General features: G+C 42.2%; 1 protein-coding gene across 2 annotated transcripts in view; it reads right to left on the minus strand.

Moving 5' to 3' along the window:
* The window catches only part of tmeff1a (transmembrane protein with EGF-like and two follistatin-like domains 1a), a 95,830-nt gene that overhangs the window by 12,936 nt on the left and 54,998 nt on the right, over nt 1-27,896 (minus strand). For both annotated transcript variants that reach the window (XM_029703980.1, XM_029703979.1), the window contains exons 2-4: nt 7,389-7,498; nt 3,531-3,660; nt 571-597 (exon numbers count right to left, since the gene is read on the minus strand). In XM_029703980.1, the coding sequence (XP_029559840.1) occupies nt 571-597; nt 3,531-3,660; nt 7,389-7,498 (267 nt within the window). The remainder of the gene's footprint in view (nt 1-570; nt 598-3,530; nt 3,661-7,388; nt 7,499-27,896) is intronic.

Here is a 27,896-nt window from a genome sequence, read left to right on the forward strand (position 1 = left end):
ATGTATACAGAGAAAAGAGTCGGCCCAAGAATTGAACCCTGTGGCACCCCCATAGAGCCTGGCAGAGGCCTGGACAACAGGCCCTCCGATTTGACACACTGAACTCTATCAGAGAAGTAGTTGGTGAACCAGGCGAGGCAATCATTTGAGAAACCAAGGCTATTGACTCTGCCGATGAGGATGTGGTGATTGACAGAGTCGAAAGCCTTGGCCAGGTCAATGAATACGGTTGCACAGTATTGTTTCTTATCAATGGCGGTTAAGATATCGTTTATTAACTTATTGTTTACCTCACATTTTACCTAAATGGTTCATATGCACATATGACCGTCATTCTTAACTTGTGAAACCGCACAATCCGTGGTTTTAGGTGTGCCCCTTTCTTGTCCAATGTGGTCATTTTAGGGCCTTTGAGGTATGTAAGTATGTTTCACTGATATATTTGCCTAAGTCACAGAACAAATGACTGGAGGTGCAGATTATTTCTTATCATATATGATATGTGTAGTTATAAAACCATATCTGATGTATATGCTTAACACAGGATTAACCATAGAGTATACCACGTACCTCCATCTCCAGAGCCGGAGCCAGTATCTGTGAAGACAGGAAAGACGTTGTCACAATTCTAGTCCACATATGGTATATGCCCTTCAAAAACACTGCTTCCCTATATTTCTTGGCATAGTGTTGTTGCATTAAGAAATGGACCCTGGCAACACAAATCTTGGCACAGTGTGCTTGAATTAAGAAATGGACACATGCTTCCAAGATTTTGGCATGGTATTGTTGCATTAGGAGAGGAATATTGGCTGCATTGTTGAATTAAAGTTCACCACAGCTTTCTTTTACAGCACCTCTATCCAAATTCAAAGTTCACGAAAACCTTTAACAGAGGGAGCAGACGTAAATTCTCTAGAAGCTACCAAAGATCAGCTTCAAGGTTAACTCAACCCAAAACCACAGCCCAGTCTTGACTGCAAAAACATTGACTGTAGTTCAATCTACCTCAATTGGGCCGACCAACCAGTGCTCCCGCACATTGGCTAACCGGGCTATCTGCATTGTGTCCCACCCACCACCCCCCAACCCCTCTTTTACGCTGCTCCTACTCTCTGTTCATTATATATGCATAGTTACTTTAACCATATCTACATGGACTTACTACCTCAATCAGCCCGACTAACCGGTGCCTATATGTAGCTTCTCTACTGTTATAGCTTCGCTACTGTATATAGCCTCTTTACTGTATATAGCCTCGCTACTGTTAAAGCCTCGCTACTGTATATAGCCTCTCTACTGTTATAGCCTCACTACTGTATATAGCCTCACTACTGTATATAGCCTCGCTACTGTATATAGCCTCACTACTGTATATAGCCTCTCTACTGTTATAGCCTCACTACTGTATATAGCCTCACTACTGTATATAGCCTCACTACTGTATATAGCCTCGCTACTGTATATAGCCTCACTACTGTATATAGCCTCGCTACTGTATATAGCCTCGCTACTGTATATAGCCTCGCTACTGTATATAGCCTCACTACTGTATATAGCCTGTCTACTGTTAAAGCTTCGCTACTGTATATAGCCTGTCTACTGTATATAGCCTCGCTACTGTTATAGCTCCTCTATTGTTATAGCTTCGCTACTGTATATAGCCTGTCTACTGTTATAGCCTCGCTACTGTATATAGCCTGTCTACTGTATATAGCCTCGCTACTGTATGTAGCCTCGCTACTGTTATTTTTCACTGTCTTTTTACTGTTGTTTTTATTTCTTTACTTGCCTATTGTTCACCTAATACCTTTTTTGCACTATTGGTTAGAGCCTGTAAGTAAGCATTTCACTGTAAGGTTGTAAACTTTGATTTGTTCAAATCCATACTGCAGAAAAATGACTGTTTCACTGTAGGTAGCTAACATTTACTGAGTGAAAAACCTGATCCTAAGTAACATTGACACACTTATTGGTGTGGGTTTGATACATTTTTTAACAACTCTTATACTGAATGCTAATTCTATTATGTAACCCAAACAATAAGTTTTTTCCTATCCGAATTCTGACACCCTTGACTCTGACCAATTTTGACTCCCTGATCCCAGCAAATGTTTATTGCTTATCATACACGATGTATGATGTCTCCTCTATCCATGCCCCTTTTAATGTGTTCTTGGACAGTGGAGGGCATCCTATTCATCCCGGCCTACACGGACACTACTGTAACTACTCCTACCACAACTGCAAAAAGTGCTTAGCCCTATTGCTGCATCCTAAATGGCACCCTTTTCCCTTTATAGAGCACTACTTCTGACCAGGGCCCATAGGGCTCTGGTCAAAAGTAGTGCACTAAATAGTGAATAGGGTGCCCTTATCAGGGTCCTTAGTATTCATGGTGTTGCCTCGGCAGTCGGCTCATAGCCGCCAAACGCTTCAATGACAGAAAGCATAAATATAGGCAAGAGGAAATTGGACTAAGCAAGGAGAGAGGGGAAGGAAGCAGAGGGCATATTGCGGCGCAAGAACACTCGGTAAGTCGTAAAAAGAGTGCACTGCTGCCGTGCGTCACCAGGGAAATCAGGCCACCGCCCCGAGAGATTGGGTTCACGACACGAGCTGGAAACTGTTGCTCAAAGTTTCTCACACGCTTGCTATGTGTGATGACAATGTGACCCCTGGCTGTCTTAGGGGATGTCTGTGATACTCGATGAGAAAACCTGTCTGTCTTAGTGTAGGCACAGGTGAACCAGTGATGTGTGTGTGAGTGTGTGTTTGTGTGTCTGTGGGCAATCCGTGCAGGGCTTTTGTTTCTGCCTCAGAATTGGCTTCTGGGTTAGACCTGGTGAACCAGTCAGATATTTCCTATTCAAAGCCATACCCTGATGAATGACAAGCAAATAACTAACACTTCTAAACACACCTATTCTGAAATGGTGATTTAGACAACAGGTATCCCCAACAGAACCAGTTGCTTTCCATCTTTGTCTTTAATTGCTAATTGATGTAGACCTAAGAAACCAGGTGAGCGGAATCTCAAACCAATCAGTGCAATCAATAAAGTATTGAGGAGAGTAGAAACCCTGTAGACACGGCAGCCCTTGAGGACTGGGATTGAGAACACCTGGGTTGCGTACTAATTCCCTACACTTCTTTCTCCCTGAAGTATGTACTTGCTCACTCCCCCACATGGACGTCAATGCTAAATGGATTGGCATCAGCTAGAACTAGTGCTGGAAGAGTTTTTACCATATTTCTCCCACCAGTCTGTTCCTTTTAAATCCACGAGGGGAGTGAAGGAGTGCACACATCGGGGTGAAAGGTAGACAATCAGACTGCAGCCCTGAACAAGTCTACATCCATTGAACGTTATTGTAATAATATAAATACAATTACTAGAACAGACATTTCCATTCAAGTGAATGTTCTGTTCTGGGCTGTGATGGGTTGACCAGTGGACGTATGAGTCAAATTGCTGTGGTCTGAGGGAATTTGGATTTTTTTCCTAAAGTAGAAGTGGAAACACTCACCTGCAGAGCATGGCCCAACAGATGAGCGTGATATGAGCCTCTGCTGTTTGCAGGAGGCCTGTCTCCGGTAGCACTCATTCTGGTAGGTATCGCCGTTGGAGCCACACACAGGGATGTAGTTTTTGTGGCACTGAAATTAAAAGCAGAAGACAACAAAACAAAAAAGTGAGTGCGTCTACATCATGCAAAGAGGCAATATAAAAGTGCAGATACTTTCACAACAAGAAAATGTGAAATAGGTAGTTGTGAAATAGTAGTAAGCTAGCCAATGCACAAGCTGTCATCGAGTATCCAAAGCCATAATATAAATATACAGTGCCTTCGGAAAGTATTCAGACCCCTTCCCTTTTCCATATTTTGTTACGTTAGAGCCTTATAAAATAAAAAACAGAAATACCTTATTTACATAAGTATTCAGACCATTTGCTATGAGACTTGAAATTGAGCTCAGGCGCATCCTGTTTCCATTGATCATTCTTGAGATGTTCCTACAACTTGATTGGAGTTCACCTGTGGTAAATTCAAATGATTGGACATGATTTGGAAAAGCACACACCTGTCTATATAAAGTCCCACAGTTGACAGTCAGCGCAAAAACCAAGCCCTGAGGTCGAAGGAATTGTCCGCAGAGCTCCGAGACAGGATTGTGTCGAGGCACAGATCCGGAAAGGGTATCAAAGAATTTCTGCAGCAAGTTCCCCAAGAACTCAGTGGCCTCCATCATTCTTAAATGGAAGAAGTTTGGAACCACCAAGACTCTTCCTAGAGCTGGCCGCCCGGTCAAACTGAGCAATCGGGGGAGAAGGACCTTGGTCAGGGAGGTGACCAAGAACCCAATGGTGACTCCAGAGTTCCTCTGTGGAGATAGGAGAACCTTCCAGAAGGACAACCATCTCTGCAGCACTCCACCAATAGGGCCTTTATGGTAGAGTGGCCAGACGGAAGCCACTCCTCAGTAAAAGGCACATGACAGCCCGCTTGGAGTTTGCCAAAAGGCACCTAAAGGACTCAGACCATGAGAAACAAGATTCTCTGGTCTGATTAAACCAAGATTGAACTCTTTGGCCTGAATGCCAATCGTCCCGTCTGGAGGAATCCTGGCCCCATCCCTACGGTGAAGCATGGTAGTGGCAGGGACTAGGAGAGTAGTCAGGATTGAGGGAAGCCCGGACTTGAACCCGATCGAACATCTCTGGAGAGACCTGAACATTTCTGTGCAGCAACGCTCTCCATCCAACCTGACAGAGCTTGAGAGGATCTGCAGAGAAGAAATGGGAGAAACTCCACAAATACAGGTGTGCCAAGCTTGTAGCGTCACACACAAGACTCGAGGCTGTAATCGTTGCCAAAGGTGCTTCAACAAAGTACTGAGTAAAGGGTCTGAAAATGTATGTAATATGTATGTGATATTTCCGGTTTTTTTTATACATTTCTAAAAAACTGTTTTTAGTTTGTTATTATGGGGTATTGTGTGTAGATTGATGAGGGAAAGAAACAATTTAATCAATTTTAGAATAAGGCTGTAATGTAACAAAATGTGGAAAAAGTCAAGGGGTCTGAATACTTTCCCGAATGCACTGTAAATTCTAGTCACCTATCATTCATTATGAGGGAATGTCATGAATGGTTATAACCTATGTCATGTCGCATCTAGGACGCTTCATAAAGGCTTTGCAGGCAAGGACTAATTGAAGACATACTGTAGGCTATTGCTCAGTCTCCCCATTAGACTATGTCTCTAAGGTATTCTGGTCTCTTCACACACACACACCTGTCCTCCTTCTGTTGCAATTACAGTCACATTAGAGAGAAATATGGTGGCCTTCTCATTCAGCACCTGACTACAGAAAGCAACCTCGACTAGAGGGTGAAAACAACAGCACTCCTCTCCGAAGCTATACCATGCACCGGGGGTGGGTAGTAACGCACAACAGGTAACGCTTTACATGCACCTAAGTCAGTTTGTGGAAGAACTAGTACTTTTCTAGTTACTCTCTGTGGGCTGTACTCTTACTCAAGTATTTTCTAAAGAAAGTAACTTACCTTTTACTCTGTTACATTTTACCAAATCACTTGAGTTACATAGATTTATATTACTCTATTGTCGCTGTCAGATGACAACCTAGTGACTGTTGTGATTATACATTTATTTTACTCTGTGATTATACATTTATTGGCTCTGTTGTCCATCAAACCCTGTATCTCCACCACAGCTCTTGAAGTGAAGCACATGTCTTCAATCCTAAGGAGATTTTTATTGTGGGTTCTTAGCCAAACGGGATCGGAGTTAAGTTGCACATTAATTACCTTCTACCTTTGTAATATTATATACTACCATTCAAAAGTTTGGGGTCACTTAGAAATGTCCTTGTTTTTGAAAGAAAATTACATTTTTTGTCCATTAAAATAACATCAAATTGATCAGAAATACGGTGTAGACATTGTTGTAAATTACTATTGTAGCTGGAAATGACAGATTTATGGAATATCTACATAGGCGTACAGAGGCCCATTATCAGAAACCATCACTCGTGTTGCAATGGCGCGTTGTGTTAGCTAATCCAAGTTGATCATTTTAAAAGGCTAATTGATCATTAGAAAACACTTTTGCAATTATGTTAGCACAGCTGAAATATGTTGTCCTGATTAAAGAAGCAATAAAACTGGCCTTCTTTAGTATAGTTGAGTATCTGGAGCATCAGCATTTGTGGGTTCGATTACAGGCTCAAAATGGCCAGAAACAAAGAATTTCTTCTGAAACTCGTTAGTCTATTCTTGTTCTGAGAAATGAAGGCTATTCCATGTGAGTAATTGCCAAGAAACTGAATATCTCGTACAACGCTGTGTACTACTCCCTTCACAGAACAGAGCAAACTGGCTCTAACCAGAATAGAAATAGGAGTGGGAGGCCCTGGTGCACAACTGAGCAAGAGGACAAGTACATTAGAGTGTCTAGTTTGAGAAACAGACGTATCATAAGTTGTCAACTGGCAGCTTCATTAAATAGTACCCCCAAAACACCAGTCTCAACGTCAACAGTGAAGAGATGCTGGCCTTCTAGGCAGAGTTCCTCTGTCCATTGTCTGTGTTCTTTTGCCTATCTTAATCTTTTCTTTATATTGGCCAGTCTGAGATATGGCTTTTTCTTTACAACTTTGCCTAGAAGGCCAGCATCCTGGAGTCGCTTCTTCACTGTTGACGTTGAGACTAGTGTTTTGCGGGTACTATTTAATGAAGCTGACAGTTGAGGACTTGTGAGGCGTCTGTTTCTCAAGCTAGACACTAATGTACTTGTCCTCTTGCTGAGTTGTGCACCGGGGCCTCCCACTCCTCTTTCTATTCTGCTTAGAGCCAGTTTGTGCTGTTCTGTGAAGGGAGTAACTTTGCTGGAGGACATCTGCAAGATGGTTCTGGCAGGCTTAAATAATGCATTTCAAATCAATTGCACTAAATTGTTGTTATCTTTGTTTACTGTCACATTTTACCATAAGGTGTAAAAAATTACCAAACTAAATGTGTGACTAGTATTTAAATAGTTTTCTGACAGGATCCTTTTTACTCTTACTTGAGTAGTTTCTTAAGAGGGCTACTTTTACATTTACTTGAGTAAATTACAATCTAAGTAACAGTACCTTTACTTAAGTCCAGATTTTCAGTATTCTCTATCCACCTCTGCCAAGCATATCATTCATAATGTTTTCAACACAAAAACCCACACTGCAGGCTCGTGTTTTCCTACCTTGTCAGGACATTCTGGTGACTTGTCAGGACATTCTGATCCTGATAACGTAGGTAAACATGTACACACACACACACACGCACACGCACACAAAATATTGTAGAAACTACACCACATACCTGAAACTGGCACACACACTTCAGCGTGGCCCCGTCATCCCTGCAGACACCTCCAAAACGGCAGCTGGAGTCGTCACACACTCGTAGGTCGCTCTTCTTCTCCGACAGATCTAGTAAGACAAAGGAAAAAAGAAAAAAAGAGGTCAGTCATTAATTTTGAATGCAGGCTACACATCTGTGCGTTCCAAATGGCACCCTATTCCCTATTTAGCGCACTACTTTTGACCAAGTCCCACCACTCAAAAAATGCTGCATTAAAAACAACCCAATTTGGGTTATTTGGTAACCCAGCCCTGGGTAAATACTGGACAGAACACATGTTGGGTTATTTTGACCCAGTCAGTTGGGCTGCGTAAATAACCCAACATGATGTGTTCACTACTACCCAACATGGAGTGAATCTTTGTTTTCATTTCAACAATTTACTATCTGTGATGTTCTAGATGCTTTGCTCTCTGTCAGGGTGGCTCTCTGCCACCCTGACAGCTGAATCCTTTTACCTGATGATTAAATCTGGTTCTATCCCCAAGGTTTGGAAGGCAGCCCATGTACTCCCCCTTCACAAAGGTGGTGACCCTTGTGACCTAAATAATTATCAGCCTATTTCTAAAATCTCTTGCCTAGCTACAATTCTCTGCTAAAGTCTTTTTTTTTAAATCTTAGAAATGTATTACAAATGTAAATCAGTCGGGTTTTAGACCAGGTCATAGCACTATCTCTGTTGCATCCTTAGTTATAAATGATGTAGTTTCCTGTATGAATAAAAGGCAACATTGTGTTGCCATCTTCATTGACCTGTCAAAGGCTTTCGATACTGTTGATTACTCACTGCTAATTCAGAGGCTTTGTCATAGACCAGGTTGTATGTAATTAATTGACAGATACAAATCAATGTGTATCTGCTGATGCTGTTAAATAAGGTTTCCTGGATATTACGAAAGGTGTCCCACACGGGTCAATTCTGGGTCCTGTAGTTGTTATGGTTTAACAATATCAACTTGTCTCTCAAAAACTGTAACATGCAACTGTATGCCAATGATACTTTTGTGTATGCTATTGTCCCCACAGTTGACTAGGCTCTATCTGAACTACAGTCTGCCTTCATTGTATTATGACACTGTTGTGTATGTTATTGTCCCCACAGTTGACCAGGCTCTATCTGAACTAGTCTGCCTTCATTGTATTATGATAGTGTTGTGTATGCTATTGCTCCCACAGTTGACCAGGCTCTATCTGAACTACAGTCTGCCTTCATTGTATTATGATAGTGTTGTGTATGCTATTGCTCCCACAGTTGACCAGGCTCTATCTGAACTACAGTCTGTGTCATGATCGTCGTAATGATTGGACCAAGGCAAGGCGTGAGTAGCGCTCCACATCTTTATTATAACGTGAAACTTTAGCGAAATACAAAAAACAATAAATGAATCAAACGAAACGTGAAGCTGCTGCAGTGCTCACAGGCACTTGCACATAAACAAGATCCCACAAACACAGGTGGGAAAAATAACTACTTAAATATGATCCCCAATTAGAGACAACAATTACCAGCTGCCTCTAATTGGGAATCATACAAAACACCAACATAGAAAAAGAAACTAGAACACAACATAGAGATAGATATACTAGATCACCCCCTAGTCACACCCTGACATACTACATAGAGAAACAATGGCTCTCTATGGTCAGGGCGTGACAGTACCCCCCCCCCCCCAAAGGTGCGGTCTCCGGCCGCAAAACCTGGAACCAAATGGGGAGGGTGGGGGGGTGATTAGTGTCGGTCGCGGCTCCGGTGCGGGGCGAAGTACCCACTCAGCTTGCGGATCCGCCAGCATCGGTGGCGGCTCTGGTGCGGGACGAAGAACCCGCTCATCCCGCGGATCCAGCCATGGACCCGGGCTGAACACTGTGCCTGGACTGGACCTCGGTGTCAAGGAAGGCTCCTGCCATGGAGCGGGACTGGACGCCAGCCCTGGCCTGGACATCAGTGCCGATGAAGGCTCCTGCCATGGAGCGGGACTGGACGCCGTATCTGGAAGCTCCGGACCGTTGACCCTCGCTGAAGGTTCCGGACCATTGACCGTCTCAGGAGGTTCCGGACCGTGGACCGTCTCAGGAGGTTCCGGACCGTGAACAGTCTCAGGAGGTTCCAGACCGTAGACCGTCTTAGGAGGTTCCGGACCGTAGACCGTCTCAGGAGGTTCCGGACCGTGGACAGTCTCAGGAGGTTCCGGACCGTGGACAGTCTCAGGAGGTTCCGGACCGTGGACAGTCTCAGGAGGTTCCAGACCGTGAACAGTCTCAGGAGGTTCCGGACTGTGGACCATCTCAGGAGGTTCTGGACTGGAAACTGTCACCGGAAGCTCTGGACTGGGAACTGTCGCCGGAAGCTCTGGAATGGGAACCGTCGCCGGAAACTCTGGACTGTGAAGGCGCACTGGAGGCCTGATGCGTGGGGCCGGCACATGACGTACCGGACTGGGGAGGCGCACTGGAGGCCTGGTGCGTGGAGCTGGCACCGGACGTACTGGGCTGTGAAGGCGCACTGGAGACCTGGTGCATATAGCCGGCATCAATTGTACCGGAACTATGACACACTTCGCACGGTGAGTCTGAGGAGCTGGCACAGGACGTACTGGGCTGTGAAGTCGCACTGGAGACCTGGTGCGTATAGCCGGCATCAATTGTATCGGAACTATGACACACTTCGCATGGTGAGTGTGAGGAGCTGGCAACAGGACCAAGCAGCGTGCCCAGGAGGAGATGGCATCTTGGACTTACGAGGAGATCGAGGAGAAAATATCCTGGACTTGGGAAGAGATCATGTCAGGACACGAAAGCCTTCCGTGGAAGCAGACGCAGGGAGAGAAGGGAGGACAGCGACGACGCCGGGTTTCGCGGCCACAAAGACAGCCCAAAAGACAGCCCGAAAATATTTTTGGGGTGGGATCTTCTGTCACGATTGTCGTAATGATTGGACCAAGGCGCAGCGTGAGTAGCGTTCCACATCTTTATTATAACGTGAAACTTTAGCGAAATACAAAAAACAATAAGTGAAGCTACTGCAGTGCTCACAGGCACTTACACATAAACAAGATCCCACAAACACAGGTGGGAAAAATAACTACTTAAATATGATCCCCAATTAGAGACAATGATTACCACCTGCCTCTAATTGGGAATCATACAAAACACCAACAAAGAAAAATAAACTAGAACACAACATAGACATAGATATACTAGATCACCCCCTAGTCACGCCCTGACCTACTACACCATAGAGAAACAATGGCTCTCTATGGTCAAGGCGTGACAGTCTGCCTTCATTGTATTACAGAAAGACTTGATTAACCTGCATTCAATACTCATTTCAGGTCAAACTAAGTATGTTGTCCTCTAGAGTGCATAAGACTAACTTTGATGATTTAAGCATATGTACTTTGGATGGTGTCCATATTGATCGTGTCCCTGCTTAGAAATATCTGGGCATCTGGATAGATGAAAATCTATCTTTTAAAAAGCATATTGAAGCTTAGAAGCTGAGAATAAAAATGGGCTACTCACTGAATAGTAAAAAGCTGATTATTCAGTCAACGTTCCTATCAGTCCTAGACTATCCTCTATATGAACGCACCTGCCACTTCATTAAAGCCGCTAGATTTGGCCGGGGTAGGCCGTCATTGTAAATAAGAATTTGTCTTAACTGACTTGCCCAGTTAAATAAAGGTTAAATAAATACAATTAAATAAAAGATGCAGTTTATTACGGGGCAACAATTTATGTACTCATCACTGCATTCTCTACCAGAAAGTTCTTTGATGTCACGTAGGTTGATGCATTGCTATGTTTCCATTTATAAAGCCCTTTCCAAAAAGTCCCACCCCACCGTACCTAACATCATACCTAACAACTTTAAACGTAAGAGTTACCACATGCGGTATCAGGGTTTGCTAACTCTTGAAATTCCTTTGGTCTCTACTGAGTTAGGTAAATTAGATTTGAGTTTCTTGCACCTTATTTGTGGAATAATATTCCAAATGTTCTTAAATTTGATGTTCTGGTGCATAGGGCAATTTAGAAAACTGATTGAGGACCTTATTATGATGAATGTGTTTGTTTTTTATGACCATGTTTTTCTTTCTTTCTGCTTGCATTTTGTATTTATATTTTGATGTGCGTATTTTTTGTAATTTATGTAATTCAGGGCTTATCTGTAAAAGAGACCTTGGCGCACACAACGTGAGCAGTGTGGTCAGCATGTAAGCATCATTGAAGCTACCAATGTCAATGTGATAACGTGACGTGACGTGATAACTATACAATAGACCAGATGAACGGGAATGAGATTTACTCTCACAGGTTGCTAAAAATCTGAAAGCCACGCCCCTACTAAACTATACCTCCAGTCTTCTGATCTGACCCGCTGGGTCATAACTCAATAGCCCAGCATCAAAAACCAACCTTGCTCATTTAAAAAAACAACTAAGTGACCCAACGCCTGCAACCCAGTAGTTGGGCCAACCAAACAACCCATCATTTTTTAGTGTAGTGTAGGACTCTGATCAAAAGTATAGCACTATATAGGAAATATGGTGCAATTTGGGATACAGACATATAACCTGACAGCCGGACATGTCAAGAGAAGTCCTAACACCAACGTTGATCAAAATGCTAAATTTGGTGTCATTGTGTGGGATATAGGTAGCACACCAATTAAATTAACTTAGGATGGATGAAACACACAGGCTACGTTCCAGTATCCATACTAGCATACTACTTTGTATGGTTTCTTCTAGTTGAGCTGGATAGTTGCTATACTCCGATGAGGTAAGCAAAAATAATGTTTACATACTGTTTTACCCGCTTTATATGTGTATATTATTTTACTGCTCTAGGGATATAATTATTGTTTGAATAGTCTTATTTACTATTTGGACTTTATATGGTTTTAAGGTGCATTAAGGTGCATTACCACCACCAACTCGCCTGGAGTGTAGACTTCAGTTACCACAGTGAGTTATTGTAATGTTTGTTTATGTGTCAAATAATCCCATAAGGGATGGGTTGCCAATAAAATGTAATTCATTCATTCATTCATGTATATACTGTATTCTAGCCATGGCTCATCCCATATAACTACTGCTATACACACCTTTTCTATTCACATACTGTCTATAACCAACATATACATATACAGTGAGGGAAAAAAGTATTTGATCCCATGCTGATTTTGTACGTTTGCCCACTGACAAAGAAATGATCAGTCTATAATTTTAATGGTAGGTTTATTTGAACAGTGAGAGACAGAATAAGAACAAAAAAATCCAGAAAAACGCATGTCAAAAATGTTATAAATTGATTTGCATTTTAATGAGGGAAATAAGTATTTGACCCCCTCTTAATCACAAAGATTTCTGGCTCCCAGGTGTCTTTTATACAGGTAACGAGCTGAGATTAGGTACACACTCTTAAAAGGAGTGCTCCTAATCTCAGTTTATTACCTGTATAAAAGACACCTGTCCACAGAAGCAATCAATCAATCAGATTCCAAACTCTCCACCATGGCCAAGACCAAAGAGCTCTCCAAGGATGTCAGGGACAAGATTGTAGACCTACACAAGGCTGGAATGGGCTACAAGACCATCGCCAAGCAGCTTGGTGAGAAGGTGACAACAGTTGGTGTGATTATTCGCAAATGGAAGAAACACAAAAGAACTGTCAATCTCCCTCGGCCTGGGGCTCCATGCAAAATCTCACCTCTTGGAGTTGCAATGATCATGAGAATGGTGAGGAATCAGCCCAGAACTACACGGGAGGATCTTGTCAATGATCTCAAGGCAGCTGGGACCATAGTCACCAAGAAAACAATTGGTAACACACTACGCCGTGAAGGACTGAAATCCTGCAGCGCCCGCAAGGTCCCCCTGCTCAAGAAAGCACATATACATGCACGTCTGAAGTTTGCCAAAGAATATCTGAATGATTCAGAGGACAACTGGGTGAAAGTGTTGTGGTCAGATGAGACCAAAATTGAGCTCTTTGGCATGAACTCAACTTGCCGTGTTTGGAGGAGGAGGAATGCTGCCTATGACCCCAAGAACACCATCTCCACCGTCAAACATGGAGGTGGAAACTTTTTCTGCTAAGGGGACAGGACAACTTCACCGCATCAAAGGGACGATGGACGGGGCCATGTACCGTCAAATCTTGGGTGAGAACATCCTTCCCTCAGCCAGGGCATTGAAAATGGGTTGTGGATGAGTATTCCAGCATGACAATGACCCAAAACACACGGCCAAGGCAACAAAGGAGTGGCTCAAGAAGAAGCACAGTAAGGTCCTGGAGTGGCCTAGCCAGTCTCCAGACCTTAATCCCATAGAAAATCTGTGGAGGGAGCTGAAGGTTCGAGTTGCCAAACGTCAGCCTCGAAACCTTAATGACTTGGAGAAGATCTGCAAAGAGGAGTGGGACAAAATCCCTCCTGAGATGTGTGCAAACCTGGTGGCCAACTACAAGAAACGTCTGACCTCTGTGATTGCCAACAAGGGTTTTGCCACCAAGTACTAAGTCATGTTTTGCAGAGGGGTCAAATACTTACGTCCCTCATTAAAATGCAAATCATTTTATAACATTTTTGACATGCGTTTTTCTGGATTTTTTAGTTGTTATTCTGTCTCGCACTGTTCAAATAAACCTACCATTAAAATTATAGACTGATCATTTCTTTGTCCGTGGGCAAACGTACAAAATCAGCAGGGGATCAAATACTTTTTTCCCTCACTGTATATTTATATTCCTTAATCAGATGCGGAAGATCATTTCTTGCAATTCTATCCATTTTGCCATGGGGTCTTGTACTGTGTATTTAAATAATTTATTCTTGACATAGTTCATCATAGTATTTCTACCACTGTACATTGCATTTTAGTTACACTGTTTATACATACCTATACCCATTTTGTATATAACTCACCACTATAACATGTGCTAAATTGTGTACGCAACCAATAAACTTTGATTTCATTTGATAATAGCTTGATTTCAACGCAAATGGAAATATTGGAAGAAGTGTCACATAATACTAGTGCATAGTATGAGTGCTATGTAATAAAGCAATACCTTACATGATTGATGCTCATTTGGGATTCATAAATGCCCTTTATGGAGGGAAAAGGGCAAAATTGAAATAATTAATTAATCCAATCTATTTGTCACAGTAGGACTGCATCAGATATGTTTGCACCTCAGAAAATAAATATATCACCACCATATAAGAAATGTCAGATAGAGTCTGCATCAAAAATCGCAAGACTACAAATTAGCATAAAAATCTACAGCATTTCAAATGCGAGTTCAGTAAACCAAAAATGGAAAACCTAAGATTTCTCCACAGCAATGCCCCACCACCACCACAGTCACTTCAAAGCAACACAGTAACACATGGTAAGCCAAGCACATTGCTTTTGTTGGTTCTGGTAAGGAGTTCGTTTGTCCCTTGGACTCCCTTCCCAGGTCTATACAGGTGTAATGGAGGGTATATGCAGGCATACGCGGTATACCCACGTATTTTTCAGTGAGCATTGCTTATACTCACTTCTTAATCCGCAGGATGTGTAGCAAATTAGTGAAGTGGAAGTATACGCCGTTTCAATTAATAAGGCTGATTGAACAGATCAGTATGTTTAGCTTAAAATGTTGATAAACTATTATTTCTTAATTTTCAGCAGAGCATTCTAGGCCTACCACAGTGGTAGGCCTAGAATGGTGCGAATGTTAAACATTTTGTGGGAAAACACTGTTCTAAAATTCACACCGCACGGGCGAGCGGTTTCATGGACAGAGTTGGAAGTATTTATTTGAAATTTAGAGAGGGAAGGGAGATCTAAAGATGCAACAATTATCATTGCTAATATGACTGGGATAATGACTTTGTCTGCTAGACAATGAAAGAAAGCTGAAAGAAAACCAATAGAACAGGAGAACACATATGAAGTCTTTATAAAATAATTGCCTCCGCGTATCTATGGTGGGAATTTGGCTCTAGGATATTTTGAAACAAGGTAAGAAATGATTCAAAATATGAAGTAAATGTCCAAGTTTCAAAGGAACAGGAAAAATATAGTGACGTTAATTATGGCGATGCTAATGATAACTGTCTACTGGTAAATGGAAAGGCTTTCCCAGAAACCTTCTCAATTAAATGTTAACTAGTTACAAAGTAGCCTTTGCCTACCTAGCAGAATGATATCATGATTATTTGCATCAATCCAGTGGCCATTTGTTTTGTAAAACATGTTTGTTTTGCAAACATGTGTTACAGAAACACCACTAACCAAACAACCGTGCTAGGTACATGGGGCCTCATTTATAAACCGTATGTACGTATAAAATATACCCCAAAATGTGCGTGCACCAGTTCACGCAAAAGTTGCTACTTGACGTGAGAATGGACTAACCTCCCCGCAAACTTTAGACCATTCGTACGCACATCCGCTAGTGGTTGAAATATTGTATTGCAAGCTGGCAAGTATTTTGTACAAATCGAGGATATGATGAAAATCTTATTCATAAAAAACAAAAAAACATACTAACAAGGATGTAGCCATTTGCCATTACTGAGAAGAGTGAAAATATGTTTTATTTATTAGAATAGTATTTTCCTTGAAATAGGCATATTAAAATTAGACATAGGAATTTGTTTCCTATTTATTTTATTTTCATAGCCATTGCAGAATATATTCTTCCCCTTTTGTGGCTGTGATGGGTTCATTTTCACGAAGGAGCCATACAAGCTTTACACCACTCCAGCCTACGCCTGGCATTTCGAATGGTGATCTTAGCTTGTGTGCGGCTGCTCGGCCTTGGAAACCCATTCCATGAAGTTCCCGACAAACAGTTACTGTGCTGACGTTGCTTCCAGAGGCTGTTTGGAACTCGGTAGTGAGAGTTGCAACCGAGGACAGACGAGTTTTACTCGCTATGCGCTTCAGCACTTGGCGGTCCCTTTCTGTAAGCTTGTGTGGCCTACCACTTTCGGCCGTTGTTGCTCCTAGATGTTTCCACTTCACAATAACAGCTCTTACATTTGACCGGGGCGGCTCTAGCAGGGCAAAATTTGACGAATTGACTTGTTGGAAAGGTGGCATCCTATGACAGTGTTTGTCTATGGCTAATGTGCTCAATTTTATACACCTGTCAGCAACGGGTGTGGCTGAAATAGTTGAATCCACTAATTCAAAGAGGTGTCCACATACTTTTGTATATATAGTGTATAAACCCAATAATCTATTGATAAACTAAATATTGAACAACAATTCATCTAGACCTCAAAAGTCTCCTGATGTGGTTTAAGCATTGTTGTGGACTTAGAAAAACAACAGAATTGGATGTTCTATTTAAAAGTGTGACTTAAAATGGGACAATTCAGAAACCTGTGAATTTCTGACTCATTTATCCGTTTCAATAGCAGGTCTACAATTAGCCTACTTGCACAGTACAGCTTGGGTTAGCCTGACTGTGAAAGACCCAATATGGGATTAATCATTTTAGGTCATTCAAGAGTGTGTCGCAAACTAGGTTTCCATGCAATCACGCAAATATTCAAAAATCAGCATGACGAAAATATGCTCAGTTTCCCACTAGCGGTGTGTCTCCACCTAATGGACTTCTTGCGGATAAAAATCAGTGCGTGATGACGTAGTGCACACAAAATGTACTTTTTCGCTTAAATTTTCATGTACTGAATAAAAATCTGAAGTTCAATGTGTTTGTGTCGCATTTTCAACTCTACCGATAGTTTTGTCTCAAACTGTCGCGTTAAATAGCAAATGTGCCGACTCTAGTCTTGGCACTTGCGCTCTAGCCAACAGCTCGCAGATACAGTGCAGGCAGGCTGTGCTGGTAAACTAGTCTACATAATGAGAATATTATGGATATGTCCGAATATTTTGATTTGTCAAACAGCAGTTAATTATCAATCATCATGTCACCTGAATAAGACCCTCAATATTTATTGGAAAGGAGCATCAAGCTCATCACCTTGCACTTTCACCACCCTGTGAAGTGCATCATCACTTATTTCATCTGTAGTCTAATAAACAGCATGGTTTCCCGAGTCATTATGGGAGGACCACACACCGTATCATCGCGTGACTCCAAGTTTACTTCGATATGATGGTTATTATATCAATATTTGCGCATAAAGACATTTCCACCACCATTTCTCACTGAATTAATTTTACAGACACAAAAAGACTCCACCGTGTCGAACGAACAAATATCTGTCTGCATTTATAAAATTGTACCGAAACGACCGGTTTCCATCATAGCTTTACGTGCTTTAAAAAAAAACACATGGTATGACCTTACATGCATAAAAACGGTGGATGTAAAAGTGGTTAGTGTTTCTCATTGAATTTTTCACACAGGGCGCCTTTCCTTTAGAAGGCGGGGCGTTTGGGAAATGTTTGTCAAAATTAGAGTATACCCACTTCTCCAGGCACCACTACACCACTGGTTCTATAGTAATGACAGGGCTGGTGACTACAAACATGTGCAGAGTGCCTAAATTAGCAACGTTTAGCAACAAACTCAGCAGAGATCAAAGGGAGGAAATCTACACCAAATGATGTAGAGGTAGCAGCGTATTACTCAGTCATGCCTCTGTACGTGTCACACACCATGCCTGAGTGGGCTTTGAAGAGCCGTGTTATGGTCTGTAATTACCACTTTTGGACCAGCCTAGACTAGCTAACGACTTTCTGCGCTAACCAGACCAGGCTTTCAATGTTGCTCCCAGAACGAGACACAAAAACACAGTGCTACCGTGTTAGTGAGTAAGACTACACTACTTCTACATTTCAAGTCGACCCCGACCCCATGTCTAGCCGCTCATGTAGATCTGAAATGATTTGATACATTTAAGCGATATTTGCATCCCCTTGCCCATACTATCTTGGACAGACGCACGTAATATAAATGGTATCGTAGCCTCTGTCAACAGACCGTGGGATGCGGACGGCTAACAATGAACTTTGTTCCTGTGCCCTGATTTCTTGTCACTGATCATTTGGGGGGGAAAAATTGCGATTTCACAGGTGCTTGCATCTTTCAAATTTAGCCTAAAGACTTGCCCGAAACCTGGAAAGAGAAGGGGTGGAGCTACCACCCAGCGTCCATAGTATCTTTTCTAACACATCTCCCCCAGAACTTAATTGAGCATCTGACACAATTACACAAGATTTTACTTATGGGTTTCCAAGATTACCTTGCCCTAGACTGGGTGGAATTTTGTCCCTTATTGCTTATACCTATCCAATTGTTTGAGATCTACAGGAGGGCCAAGGTACACTCTTAGAAGAAAAGGTTCTATCTAGAACCTAAAAGGGTTATTCTGCTGTGCACATAAGGGAACCTTTTGAATAACCATTTTTGGAACCAGGTAGAACCTTTTTGGGTTCCATGTAGAACCCTTTCCACAGAGGGTTCTACCTGCAACCAAAAAGGGTTCTCCTATGGGTACAGCCAAATAATTATTTTGGAACCCTTTTTTATAAGAGTGTAGTAGGGGTTTGGGGTTGGTTTAGAAATCAGAATGAAGACAGCCTAAGATGTGCAAAGTAAACTCAGCTTTCCAGTGTTAGGGTTGAACTGGCTATTTGTATGCATAACCTTTATAATATACCGGGGAAGCTATGCTACAATATTAAGTATATAAAATACGGGTAAATTAAATGTTGAAGACAAGAACTACAACCGGCAACAGGAAGTGCGTCACGAGGCTGGGACCAGCCTGCACGCCGACGATAGGAGGAGCAAGTTTAAACCACGCTCCTCCTCGCTCTGACAGGCCAGCATTGAGCAGGAACTAATTCTGTCAGAGAATAAAAGAGAGAACAAAGGAGGAGTCGTTCTCTTTCCTGTTTGCCCTGCGAGGTGTCACAGAGAGACCGTATACGAACGACACATTTACCATACACGTGTTTGCATTAATTAAAGTACAGCTAAATCAGAAGTTACTATGTGCTGACTATTTTGTTCTGTTACCAGAAACGAACTGTCGCAACTTTAACACCAGGAACGACAAGCTGGTGTGTAAGTAAACTGGTATATAAGTAATGCACACGTAATGTAAAACCTGTCCCCATTTTATTTGTTAATCTCGCAGAGTCTAACTCTTCATCTCAAATAGCAACCCTTTTCCCTACATACTGCAGTACTTTTGACCAGAAACTTATTTGCCCTGGTCAAACGTATTGCACGTTATAGGGAATAGGGTGCCATTTGGGATGAGTCCTAAGTTAGAGAAGCTGCTCTCTGGGCTTACCGACCACTTAGACAAAGAACCATGTAAGATATTCCAATGGAAAACCCATTGGAGTGGATAACGCCTTGCATATATTGTACAAAATGTCTTGTTCCAGAACTTTGTAGATGTTTGCAAACCTAAATCGTTTATCTTCGTCTCAGCGTTGCAGTTCTTGAACAAACCGTTGCACCTTCGACCTTGTACCCTGTTCCAAGGCACGTGAATATTTTATCTTTCCCATTCACCCTCTGAATGGCACATATACAATCCATGTCTCAAGGTATAAAAATCCTTATTTAACCTGTCTCCTCCCCTTCATCTACACTGATTGAAGTGGATTTAACAAGTGACATCAATAAGGGATCATAGCTTTCACCCTGGATTCACCTGGATTCACCTGGTCAGTCTATATCAATGTTTTGTACACAGTGTATAGGCCTTGTCTCCTGTACTATAAATATTGTTACTTAGCCACACATATCATTCCAGACTGAGCCAAATTAGACAATTTCATGGAGCATCAAAGAGATACGTATTGCTTAAGCGAATCTCTCCCGACCAGCACAAAATTGGCTGATTTGTATCTTTTCTCGTTTGACTACGCAATGTTACTTCTGACCGGCTGTCGACGTCATAGCAGAGCGGAGAGGAGCAGAGAGAGGAGTGTGTTGAGGTGGCCAGGACCCTGAACCGTCTGTGTAGTTTAATTTGTTCCGGGGAGGGGCTGTCAACGACAGCTGTTTACGGCAGCTGTCCACTGCTGGCCGGCTTCAATCTCTCATTGTTTCCTTCCTTCCGCTGGCTAGTGTGCCTTTCATGGCTAATTAAGCCAAGCCATCGCCCCATCCATCAGGGTAGATTGTGCCTGGTGCGGTTGAGGAGGAAGCATGTGTGTCTGAGTTTGAGTGTATTTGGGAGTAAACATTTCAGTTGCAGGCATTTGTGTGCTTAACTTTCATATACATAGACGCCAAATGTATCTATTAACAGAGATGTCTGCGTATATCTGTGTGGGTGCTTGTTTTCAACAGAGCACTGTCTATCTATTTGATATTTTCCCTGGAATATAGGCTATATATTCCAAGAAACTCACTAGAAATTTGTGATTTTTGTATTTATTTTTTATATACAGTTATATATCACAATATTATTTTTGGACGATATCATATCAATTTTTGACTCCAAGTACCTGTGCCAAACCTCTGTATTTTTCATACTATAGCTTGTTCTCCATCTTTAAAAAAAAGAAAAAGTTAAATAGTGTTTACAGCACTTTTATTTCCCTGGCTGATCAAATCTCATTTTCTCACGTTCTATCGTATTTCTGCAGAAGAAATATAGTGATCAATATGTTTGGAGTATCAAATCGCAATACATATAGAATCGTTCGATTTTTAAAATTGTGAGAATTGCAATACATATCGTATTGGCACCTAAGTATAATGATAATATCGTACAGTGAGGTCCCTGGCAATTCCCAGCCCTACTAGAAATGCAACATAATTCCTTATTCAGCCAGAACTGGAGAGAACTCAGTGGTCCGTGGCTGTCTGGGCTGAGCGCAGATCAACCTCTGTCTCAAATCCCCCCCGCTTGCCTGAGTAGTCATGCCCACCTAGCGGTCTGTCTCCTGGGTCGTTATCTATGCCGGGCCCCCGTGACTCCAGGCTAGTAGACGTCAATACTTCAACTCCTGTCTGGTAGACTGGGGCTACACTTCGCTGGTTTTCCTCGGCTCAGACAGAAAGGGTCTTTTAGCTTTTACCCCTTTCAGCTTGAAACTGTTTTTCGGCTTGAAACGCCAGGATTAAAGGTTCGATTCCAGCTGTGGCCACCCATATGAAAATGTATGCACAGATAACTAAGTTGCTTTGGATAAAAGCGTCTTCTTAATGGCACATATGATATATTATGATACTGAATTCAGACCATTCTTATTCATCGCCATTCATAGTTGGACATAAATCTGTTTTGAATGTACATTTAGACTTTGCTCAAGGACAGCTCAAAGTGTCTATGGATTCCTCCCTGTTGTGTTGAACATTGTCAGATCAAATGGAATATTGTGTCGCGAGCCTCGCCTCTTCTCTTGACAGTTTAATCATGGACAAACCTCCATTCCCCTTCACTCCTTGCAAGCCAACACATTTCAAAGGAGAACCTTGGATGTTTGACATTGTACACAACTCGACAGTTGAGTAGCATTCGTACTTGTGCTAAAAGAGATATGTGCTGCCCTCAACTACAAACAATCACGTGAGCATGTACACATAGAAACACACACACACACGCACACAATACACAACTCATGGCAGAAGTCAAACGTTTTCATTTCATAGCAAAACAACCTTTTCAAGGACGATTGTATCATATTGATATTGTCTAAACGCAACGAGAGACTGTAGGGAGCGTCTGCGATGCCATTCTCTGAAAAGAAACATGAGAGGGGGGTGCTGAGCAATTCATGTAAAATGTCACCATCAGAAATACATTATAGGGACTTAATACCCAAACAGCTATTGATTTCATAAATAATAAATATACACTACAGGTCAAGTTTTAGAACATCTACTCTTTCAAGGGTTTTTCTTTATTTTTACATTGTAGAATAATAGTGAAGACATCAAAACTATGAAATATATCATATTGAATCATATAGTAACCAAAAAATGAATCTAAATATGTTTTATATATGGGATTCTTCAAATAGCCACCCTTTGCCTTGATGACAGCTTTGCACACTCTTGGCATTAGGACCACAACAGGAAAGGAAGACTCAGAGTTACCTCTGCTGCAGAGGATAAGTTCATTAGAATTACCAGCCTCGGAAATTAAGCCCAAATAAATGCTTCACAGAGTTCAAGTAACAGACACATCTCAACATCAACTGTTCAGAGGAGACTGAGTGAATCAGACATTCACGGTCGAATTGCTGCAACGAAACCCCTACTAAAGGACACCAATAATAAGAAGAGTCTTGCTTGGGCCAAGAAACACGAGCAATGGACATTAAACCGGTAGATATTTGTCCTTTGGTCTAGAGTCCATATTGGAGATTTTTGGTTCCAACCACAGTGTCTTTGTGAGACGCGGTGTGGGTGAACAGATGATCTCTGCATGTGTATTTCCCACTGTAAAACATGGAGGAGGTGGTGTTATGGTGTGGGGGTGTTTTGCTGGTGACACTGTCTGTGATTTATTTAGAATTCAAGGCACACAGCATTCTGCAGCGATACACCATCCCATCTGGTTTGGGCTTAGTGGGATTAACATTTGTTTTTCAACAGGACAATGACCCAACCCACCTCCAGGCTGTGTAAGGGCTATTTGACCAAGAAGGAGAGTGATGGAGTGCTGCATCAGATGACCTGGCCTCCACAATCCCCCGACCTCAACCAAATTAAGATGGTTTGGGATGAGTCGGACCGCACAGTGAAGGAAAAGCAGCCAACAAGTGCTCAGCATATGTGGGAACTCCTTCAAGACTATTGGAAAAGCATTCCAGGTGAAGCTGGTTGAGAGAATGCCAAGAGTGTGCAAAGCTGTCATCAAGGCAAAGGTGGCTATTTGAATAATCTCAAATACAAAATATATTTTGATTTGTTTAAGACTTTTTTGGTAACTACATGATTCAATGTGTAAGTTCATCATGTTGATGTCTTCAATATTATTATACAATATAGAAAATAGTAAAAATAAAGAAAGACCCTTGAATGAGTAGGTGTTCTAAAAGTTTTGACCAGTAGTGTGTGTATGTATATATATACACTGCTCAACAAAAATAAAGGGAACACGTAAACAACACAATGTAACTCCAAGTCAATCACACTTCTGTGAAATCAAACTGTCCACTTAGGAAGCAACACTGATTGACAATAAATTTCACATCCTGTTGTGCAAATGGAATAGACAACAGGTGGAAATTATAGGCAATTAGCAAGACACCCCCAATAAAGGAGTGGTTCTGCAGGTGGTGACCACAGACCACTTCTCAGTTCCTATGCTTCCTGGCTGATGTTTTGGTCCCTTTTGAATGCTGGCGGTGCTTTCACTCTAGTGGTAGCATGAGATGGAGTCTACAACCCACACAAGTGGCTCAGGTAGTGCAGCTCATCCAGGATGGCACATCAATGCGAGCTGTGGCAAGAAGGTTTGCTGTGTCTGTCAGCGTAGTGTCCAGAGCATGGAGGCGCTACCAGGAGACAGGCCAGTACATCAGGAGACGTGGAGGAGGCCGTAGGAGGGCAACAACCCAGCAGCAGGACCGCTACCTCCGCCTTTGTGCAAGGAGGAGCAGGAGGAGCACTGCCAGAGCCCTGCAAAATGACCTCCAGCAGGCCACAAATGTGCATGTGTCTGCTCAAACGGTCAGCAACAGACTCCATGAGGGTGGTATGAGGGCCCGACGTCCACAGGTGGGGGTTGTGCTTACAGCCCAACACCGTGCAGGACGTTTCGCATTTGCCAGAGAACACCAAGATTGGCAAATTCGCCACTGGAGCCCTGTGCTCTTCACAGATGAAAGCAGGTTCACACTGAGCACGTGACAGACGTGACAGAGTCTGGAGACGCCGTGGAGAACGTTCTGCTGCCTGCAACATCCTCCAGCATGACCGGTTTGGTGGTGGGTCAGTCATGGTGTAGGGTGGCATTTCTTTGTGGGGGCCGCACAGCCCTCCATGTGCTCGCCAGAGGTAGCCTGACTGCCATTAGGTACCGAGATGAGATCCTCAGACCTCTTGTGAGACCATATGCTGGTGCGGTTGGCCCTGGGTTCCTCCTAATGGAAGACAATGCTAGACCTGATGTGGCTGGAGTGTGTCAGCAGTTCCTGCAAGAGGAAGGCATTGATGCTATGGACTGGCCCGCCCGTTCCCCAGACCTGAATCCAATTGAGCACATCTGGGACATCATGTCTCGCTCCATCCACCAACGCCACGTTGCACCACGGACTGTCCAGGAGTTGGCGGATGCTTTAGTCCAGGTCTGGGAGGAGATCCCTCAGGAGACCATCCGCCACCTCATCAGGAGCATGCCCAGGCGTTGTAGGGAGGTCATACAGGCACGTGGAGGCCACACACACTACTGAGCCTCATTTTGACTTGTTTTAAGGACATTACATCAAAGTTGGATCAGCCTGTAGTGTGATTTTCCACTTTAATTTTGAGTGTGACTCCAAATCCAGACCTCCATGGGTTGATAAATTGGATTTCCATTGATTATTTTTGTGTGATTTTGTTGTCAGCACATTCAACTATGTAAAGAAAAAAGTATTTAATGAGATTATTTCATTCATTCAGATCTAGGATGTGTTATTTTAGTGTTCCCTTTATTTTTTTGAGCAGTGTATATTTAATGGTTTTGTTATATTAGTCTTCTGTGAAACACAGCAAAAAGAGGCTTTCCCAGTCACATAATGAGTAAAACCACTTCTTAGTAAACCACTAACTTTTATCCTACTACAGTCTTTCACTTTTTAAATGTAAGTGCAGCAGGACGACTGATGGGTTTGTCTAATTACTTCATTTGAATAACAGGCTCTGGCTCGGAAGCACAGACTCCACCTGCCACCCGGGTAGCTGAGTGATAGCCGGTCTCTTTTCAGACCCTTAACCCGAGATTTATAGAGGGACACATCTAACAAACACACACACACGAACATGTAAAACAGACACGCACACGCTCACATGCAGTGTGTAGATGCACACACACCATGCAAAGTGCAGACAGACACACACACAATCTTTCATTGCTATTCACTGCTGGGTTGATTAGTTGACTTCCTGGATGACTTCCTTGAGGGCTTAAACCCACCTCATCCCCTCCACCCACACACACGCCCTTTGCAAACGCTTTGGTCTGCTTAGGTTTTGAGCAAGGAAGTCCACATAGAGTAGTTGTTTAAGGTGTAAACACTCTTGTAGAACACAGGTAGACTATGTTGTAATTAAGCCTCAATAACTAAGATTGCTATACTGGAAGTGTAGAACAAGCAAACCTTTATTTCTACTTCCATTGTCAACTACAGACATTGTTCAGCCCCTGACTCACTTTCAGGGGTGTGAATATTTACAATGACTTCATATCTTCCGCTGCAAAACATGCCCAAAAACAAATGTTGATATGAGGAAACCGTTGTTTCTAAACAAATCAAGACAATAACACCTTAGAGAAGCTGCTTTGCAAATTGATGAACAATGAGGAGTGAAATGTGATTGTCTATTGTTGTTTCCAAGACCAAAAAAAGCTTGACCACAAAAGAAAGATTAGTTGGCACTTTTTTTTTACCATCCTCTAAAAAGCCTTTCACTGTTCCCTTCACACCACGAGCAAAAATGCCTGCTTTTGGTTTTTGAATAAAACATGATATTTTCCATTTTTCACCCGGAGTCTTTTTGTGCCCATTTGCTACAGGAAGCAGAAAAATGCACCAACCATGAAAAAAATTGAAAATCGATTTGGGCAATTTTTTATATGGTAAAATTAGACTCGTATTGTCCGTAGCCTTTTTTCTCTAGTCTCTGTGTGACAAGCATAATCTTGGAGACTTTAAGGTAAATGGGTACAAACATTGTGTTATAATGCTTCCAAGAGCTTTACATGGTACTTTGGCTTGATAAGAATTCTTGAACATTTACGGCATCAGTGTATTACAATGTGCTGTAGTCATGCACTCTGAAATGTCTACAATCACCCTCGGACAATTAGTGTAATATGAATTTACCTATTCAGAAATGTTTCATGTCATACAGTGTTGGTATATGGTAAATCAACATTTTATGCCATGTAATTTCAAGGAATAGGAATAGAGCAATGCAATAGATTCATCCACCTTGGAATTCATTAGGCTAGAATAATAAATATTGAACAAATCCAAGATGGCTCCCTCAGGAAGAACCCCCTCTCCTGTAGACAGAAGGCTTTGCTTATTACAGTGCGGGCCTGTTTGCCAAGTCATCCCAGTGATCCGCGACTCCTGTGGAGGTGTCTAAATGAGTGTGTCTCTTTCTATACTAAGTGTGCAGGCAGCACAGGTGAAGGAGAACGTGTCTGGCTTTCTACGAGGTGAGCACAAACGTGGGATGCTAGAAGATTGGCTTGTGTGGCGCAGAACTCACGTACTGCTTTTGACCTTGGTCGAATCAACGTCATATACTAAGTAAACAATTATTTTTCAGTCAAAACTGCTTTGAAATGTCAAATGCTCAAAGTGTCAAATTTCCAATTTAAAGCAACACACTTTAAGATGTAGCCTACATGCCATCAAAGTGTGGACCACCAATCATTTTTTTTTTACAAACAACCATGCATATCCATTCCAAAAAGTGTTAACGTTCAAATAGCACTCGATTTCTAAGATATATCTGGAGTGCTCAAGGAATGACGTTCCATGAGCAATATTACTTGATTTGAAGCAATACATACTTTGTTTACAGTCTCATAACATGACAGATGCCTAAATAACACAACATGAAACCACAGGCTTCAGAAACCTAAGCTTCAGTCAAAGACAATGCAATGGGACTTTAGTTTGGGGCACAGTCAAATAAGTTCAGCTTCAGCTTCAAACACCAAAGCCAGGGTGGTGACTCTGTCAAAACAAATCCAAATTCCAAACCCACCGCCTGGTTTACAACTAAAAAGCACAACCAAATGACTTTTGCTATGTCAACTGAAGGCTGAGAGGATACAGCGCAGATATAGTAAATGTTACAATTTCCTGCTTACCAAAGGTGGATCTATTTTCTATTTTGAAATAAATATGATTTAAATATAATGCCATCGAGTAACTAGAGGACACAAAGGTAAGAGAATCTGTATATGCTTGCAATATAAATTGGCAACTGTAAACTTTTGTAATGACAAAGAAGTCATTATTTAATTGTATAAGTGCACGTTCATAGTTTGTGTCAAAATAGCAGAGCCTTTTTAACCTTCCTACCTTAACCCTCATCCAAAGATTACATTTCTAAACTTTAAAGGAGAAAAACTCACCAGACCGATTGTCGTTCTGTACACTAGGGGGTGGTTCGTCCACTTGCTGTCAGTGCGGTGTGTTACAGGGACCACTGTGTGACTGATGGATGTTATTGTCGCCCGTTTCTACATGTAGAATAGGTTTGCACTCGGTTTAGAGGTGCTAAGTACTCTCAGCCTGCAATCCTACTGTGGTCTGTCCGTGCCTTAAATAAACGTATTGC

This window comes from Salmo trutta, chromosome 21, assembly GCF_901001165.1.
Source record: "Salmo trutta chromosome 21, fSalTru1.1, whole genome shotgun sequence".
Classification (NCBI taxonomy): Eukaryota; Metazoa; Chordata; class Actinopteri; order Salmoniformes; family Salmonidae; genus Salmo; species Salmo trutta.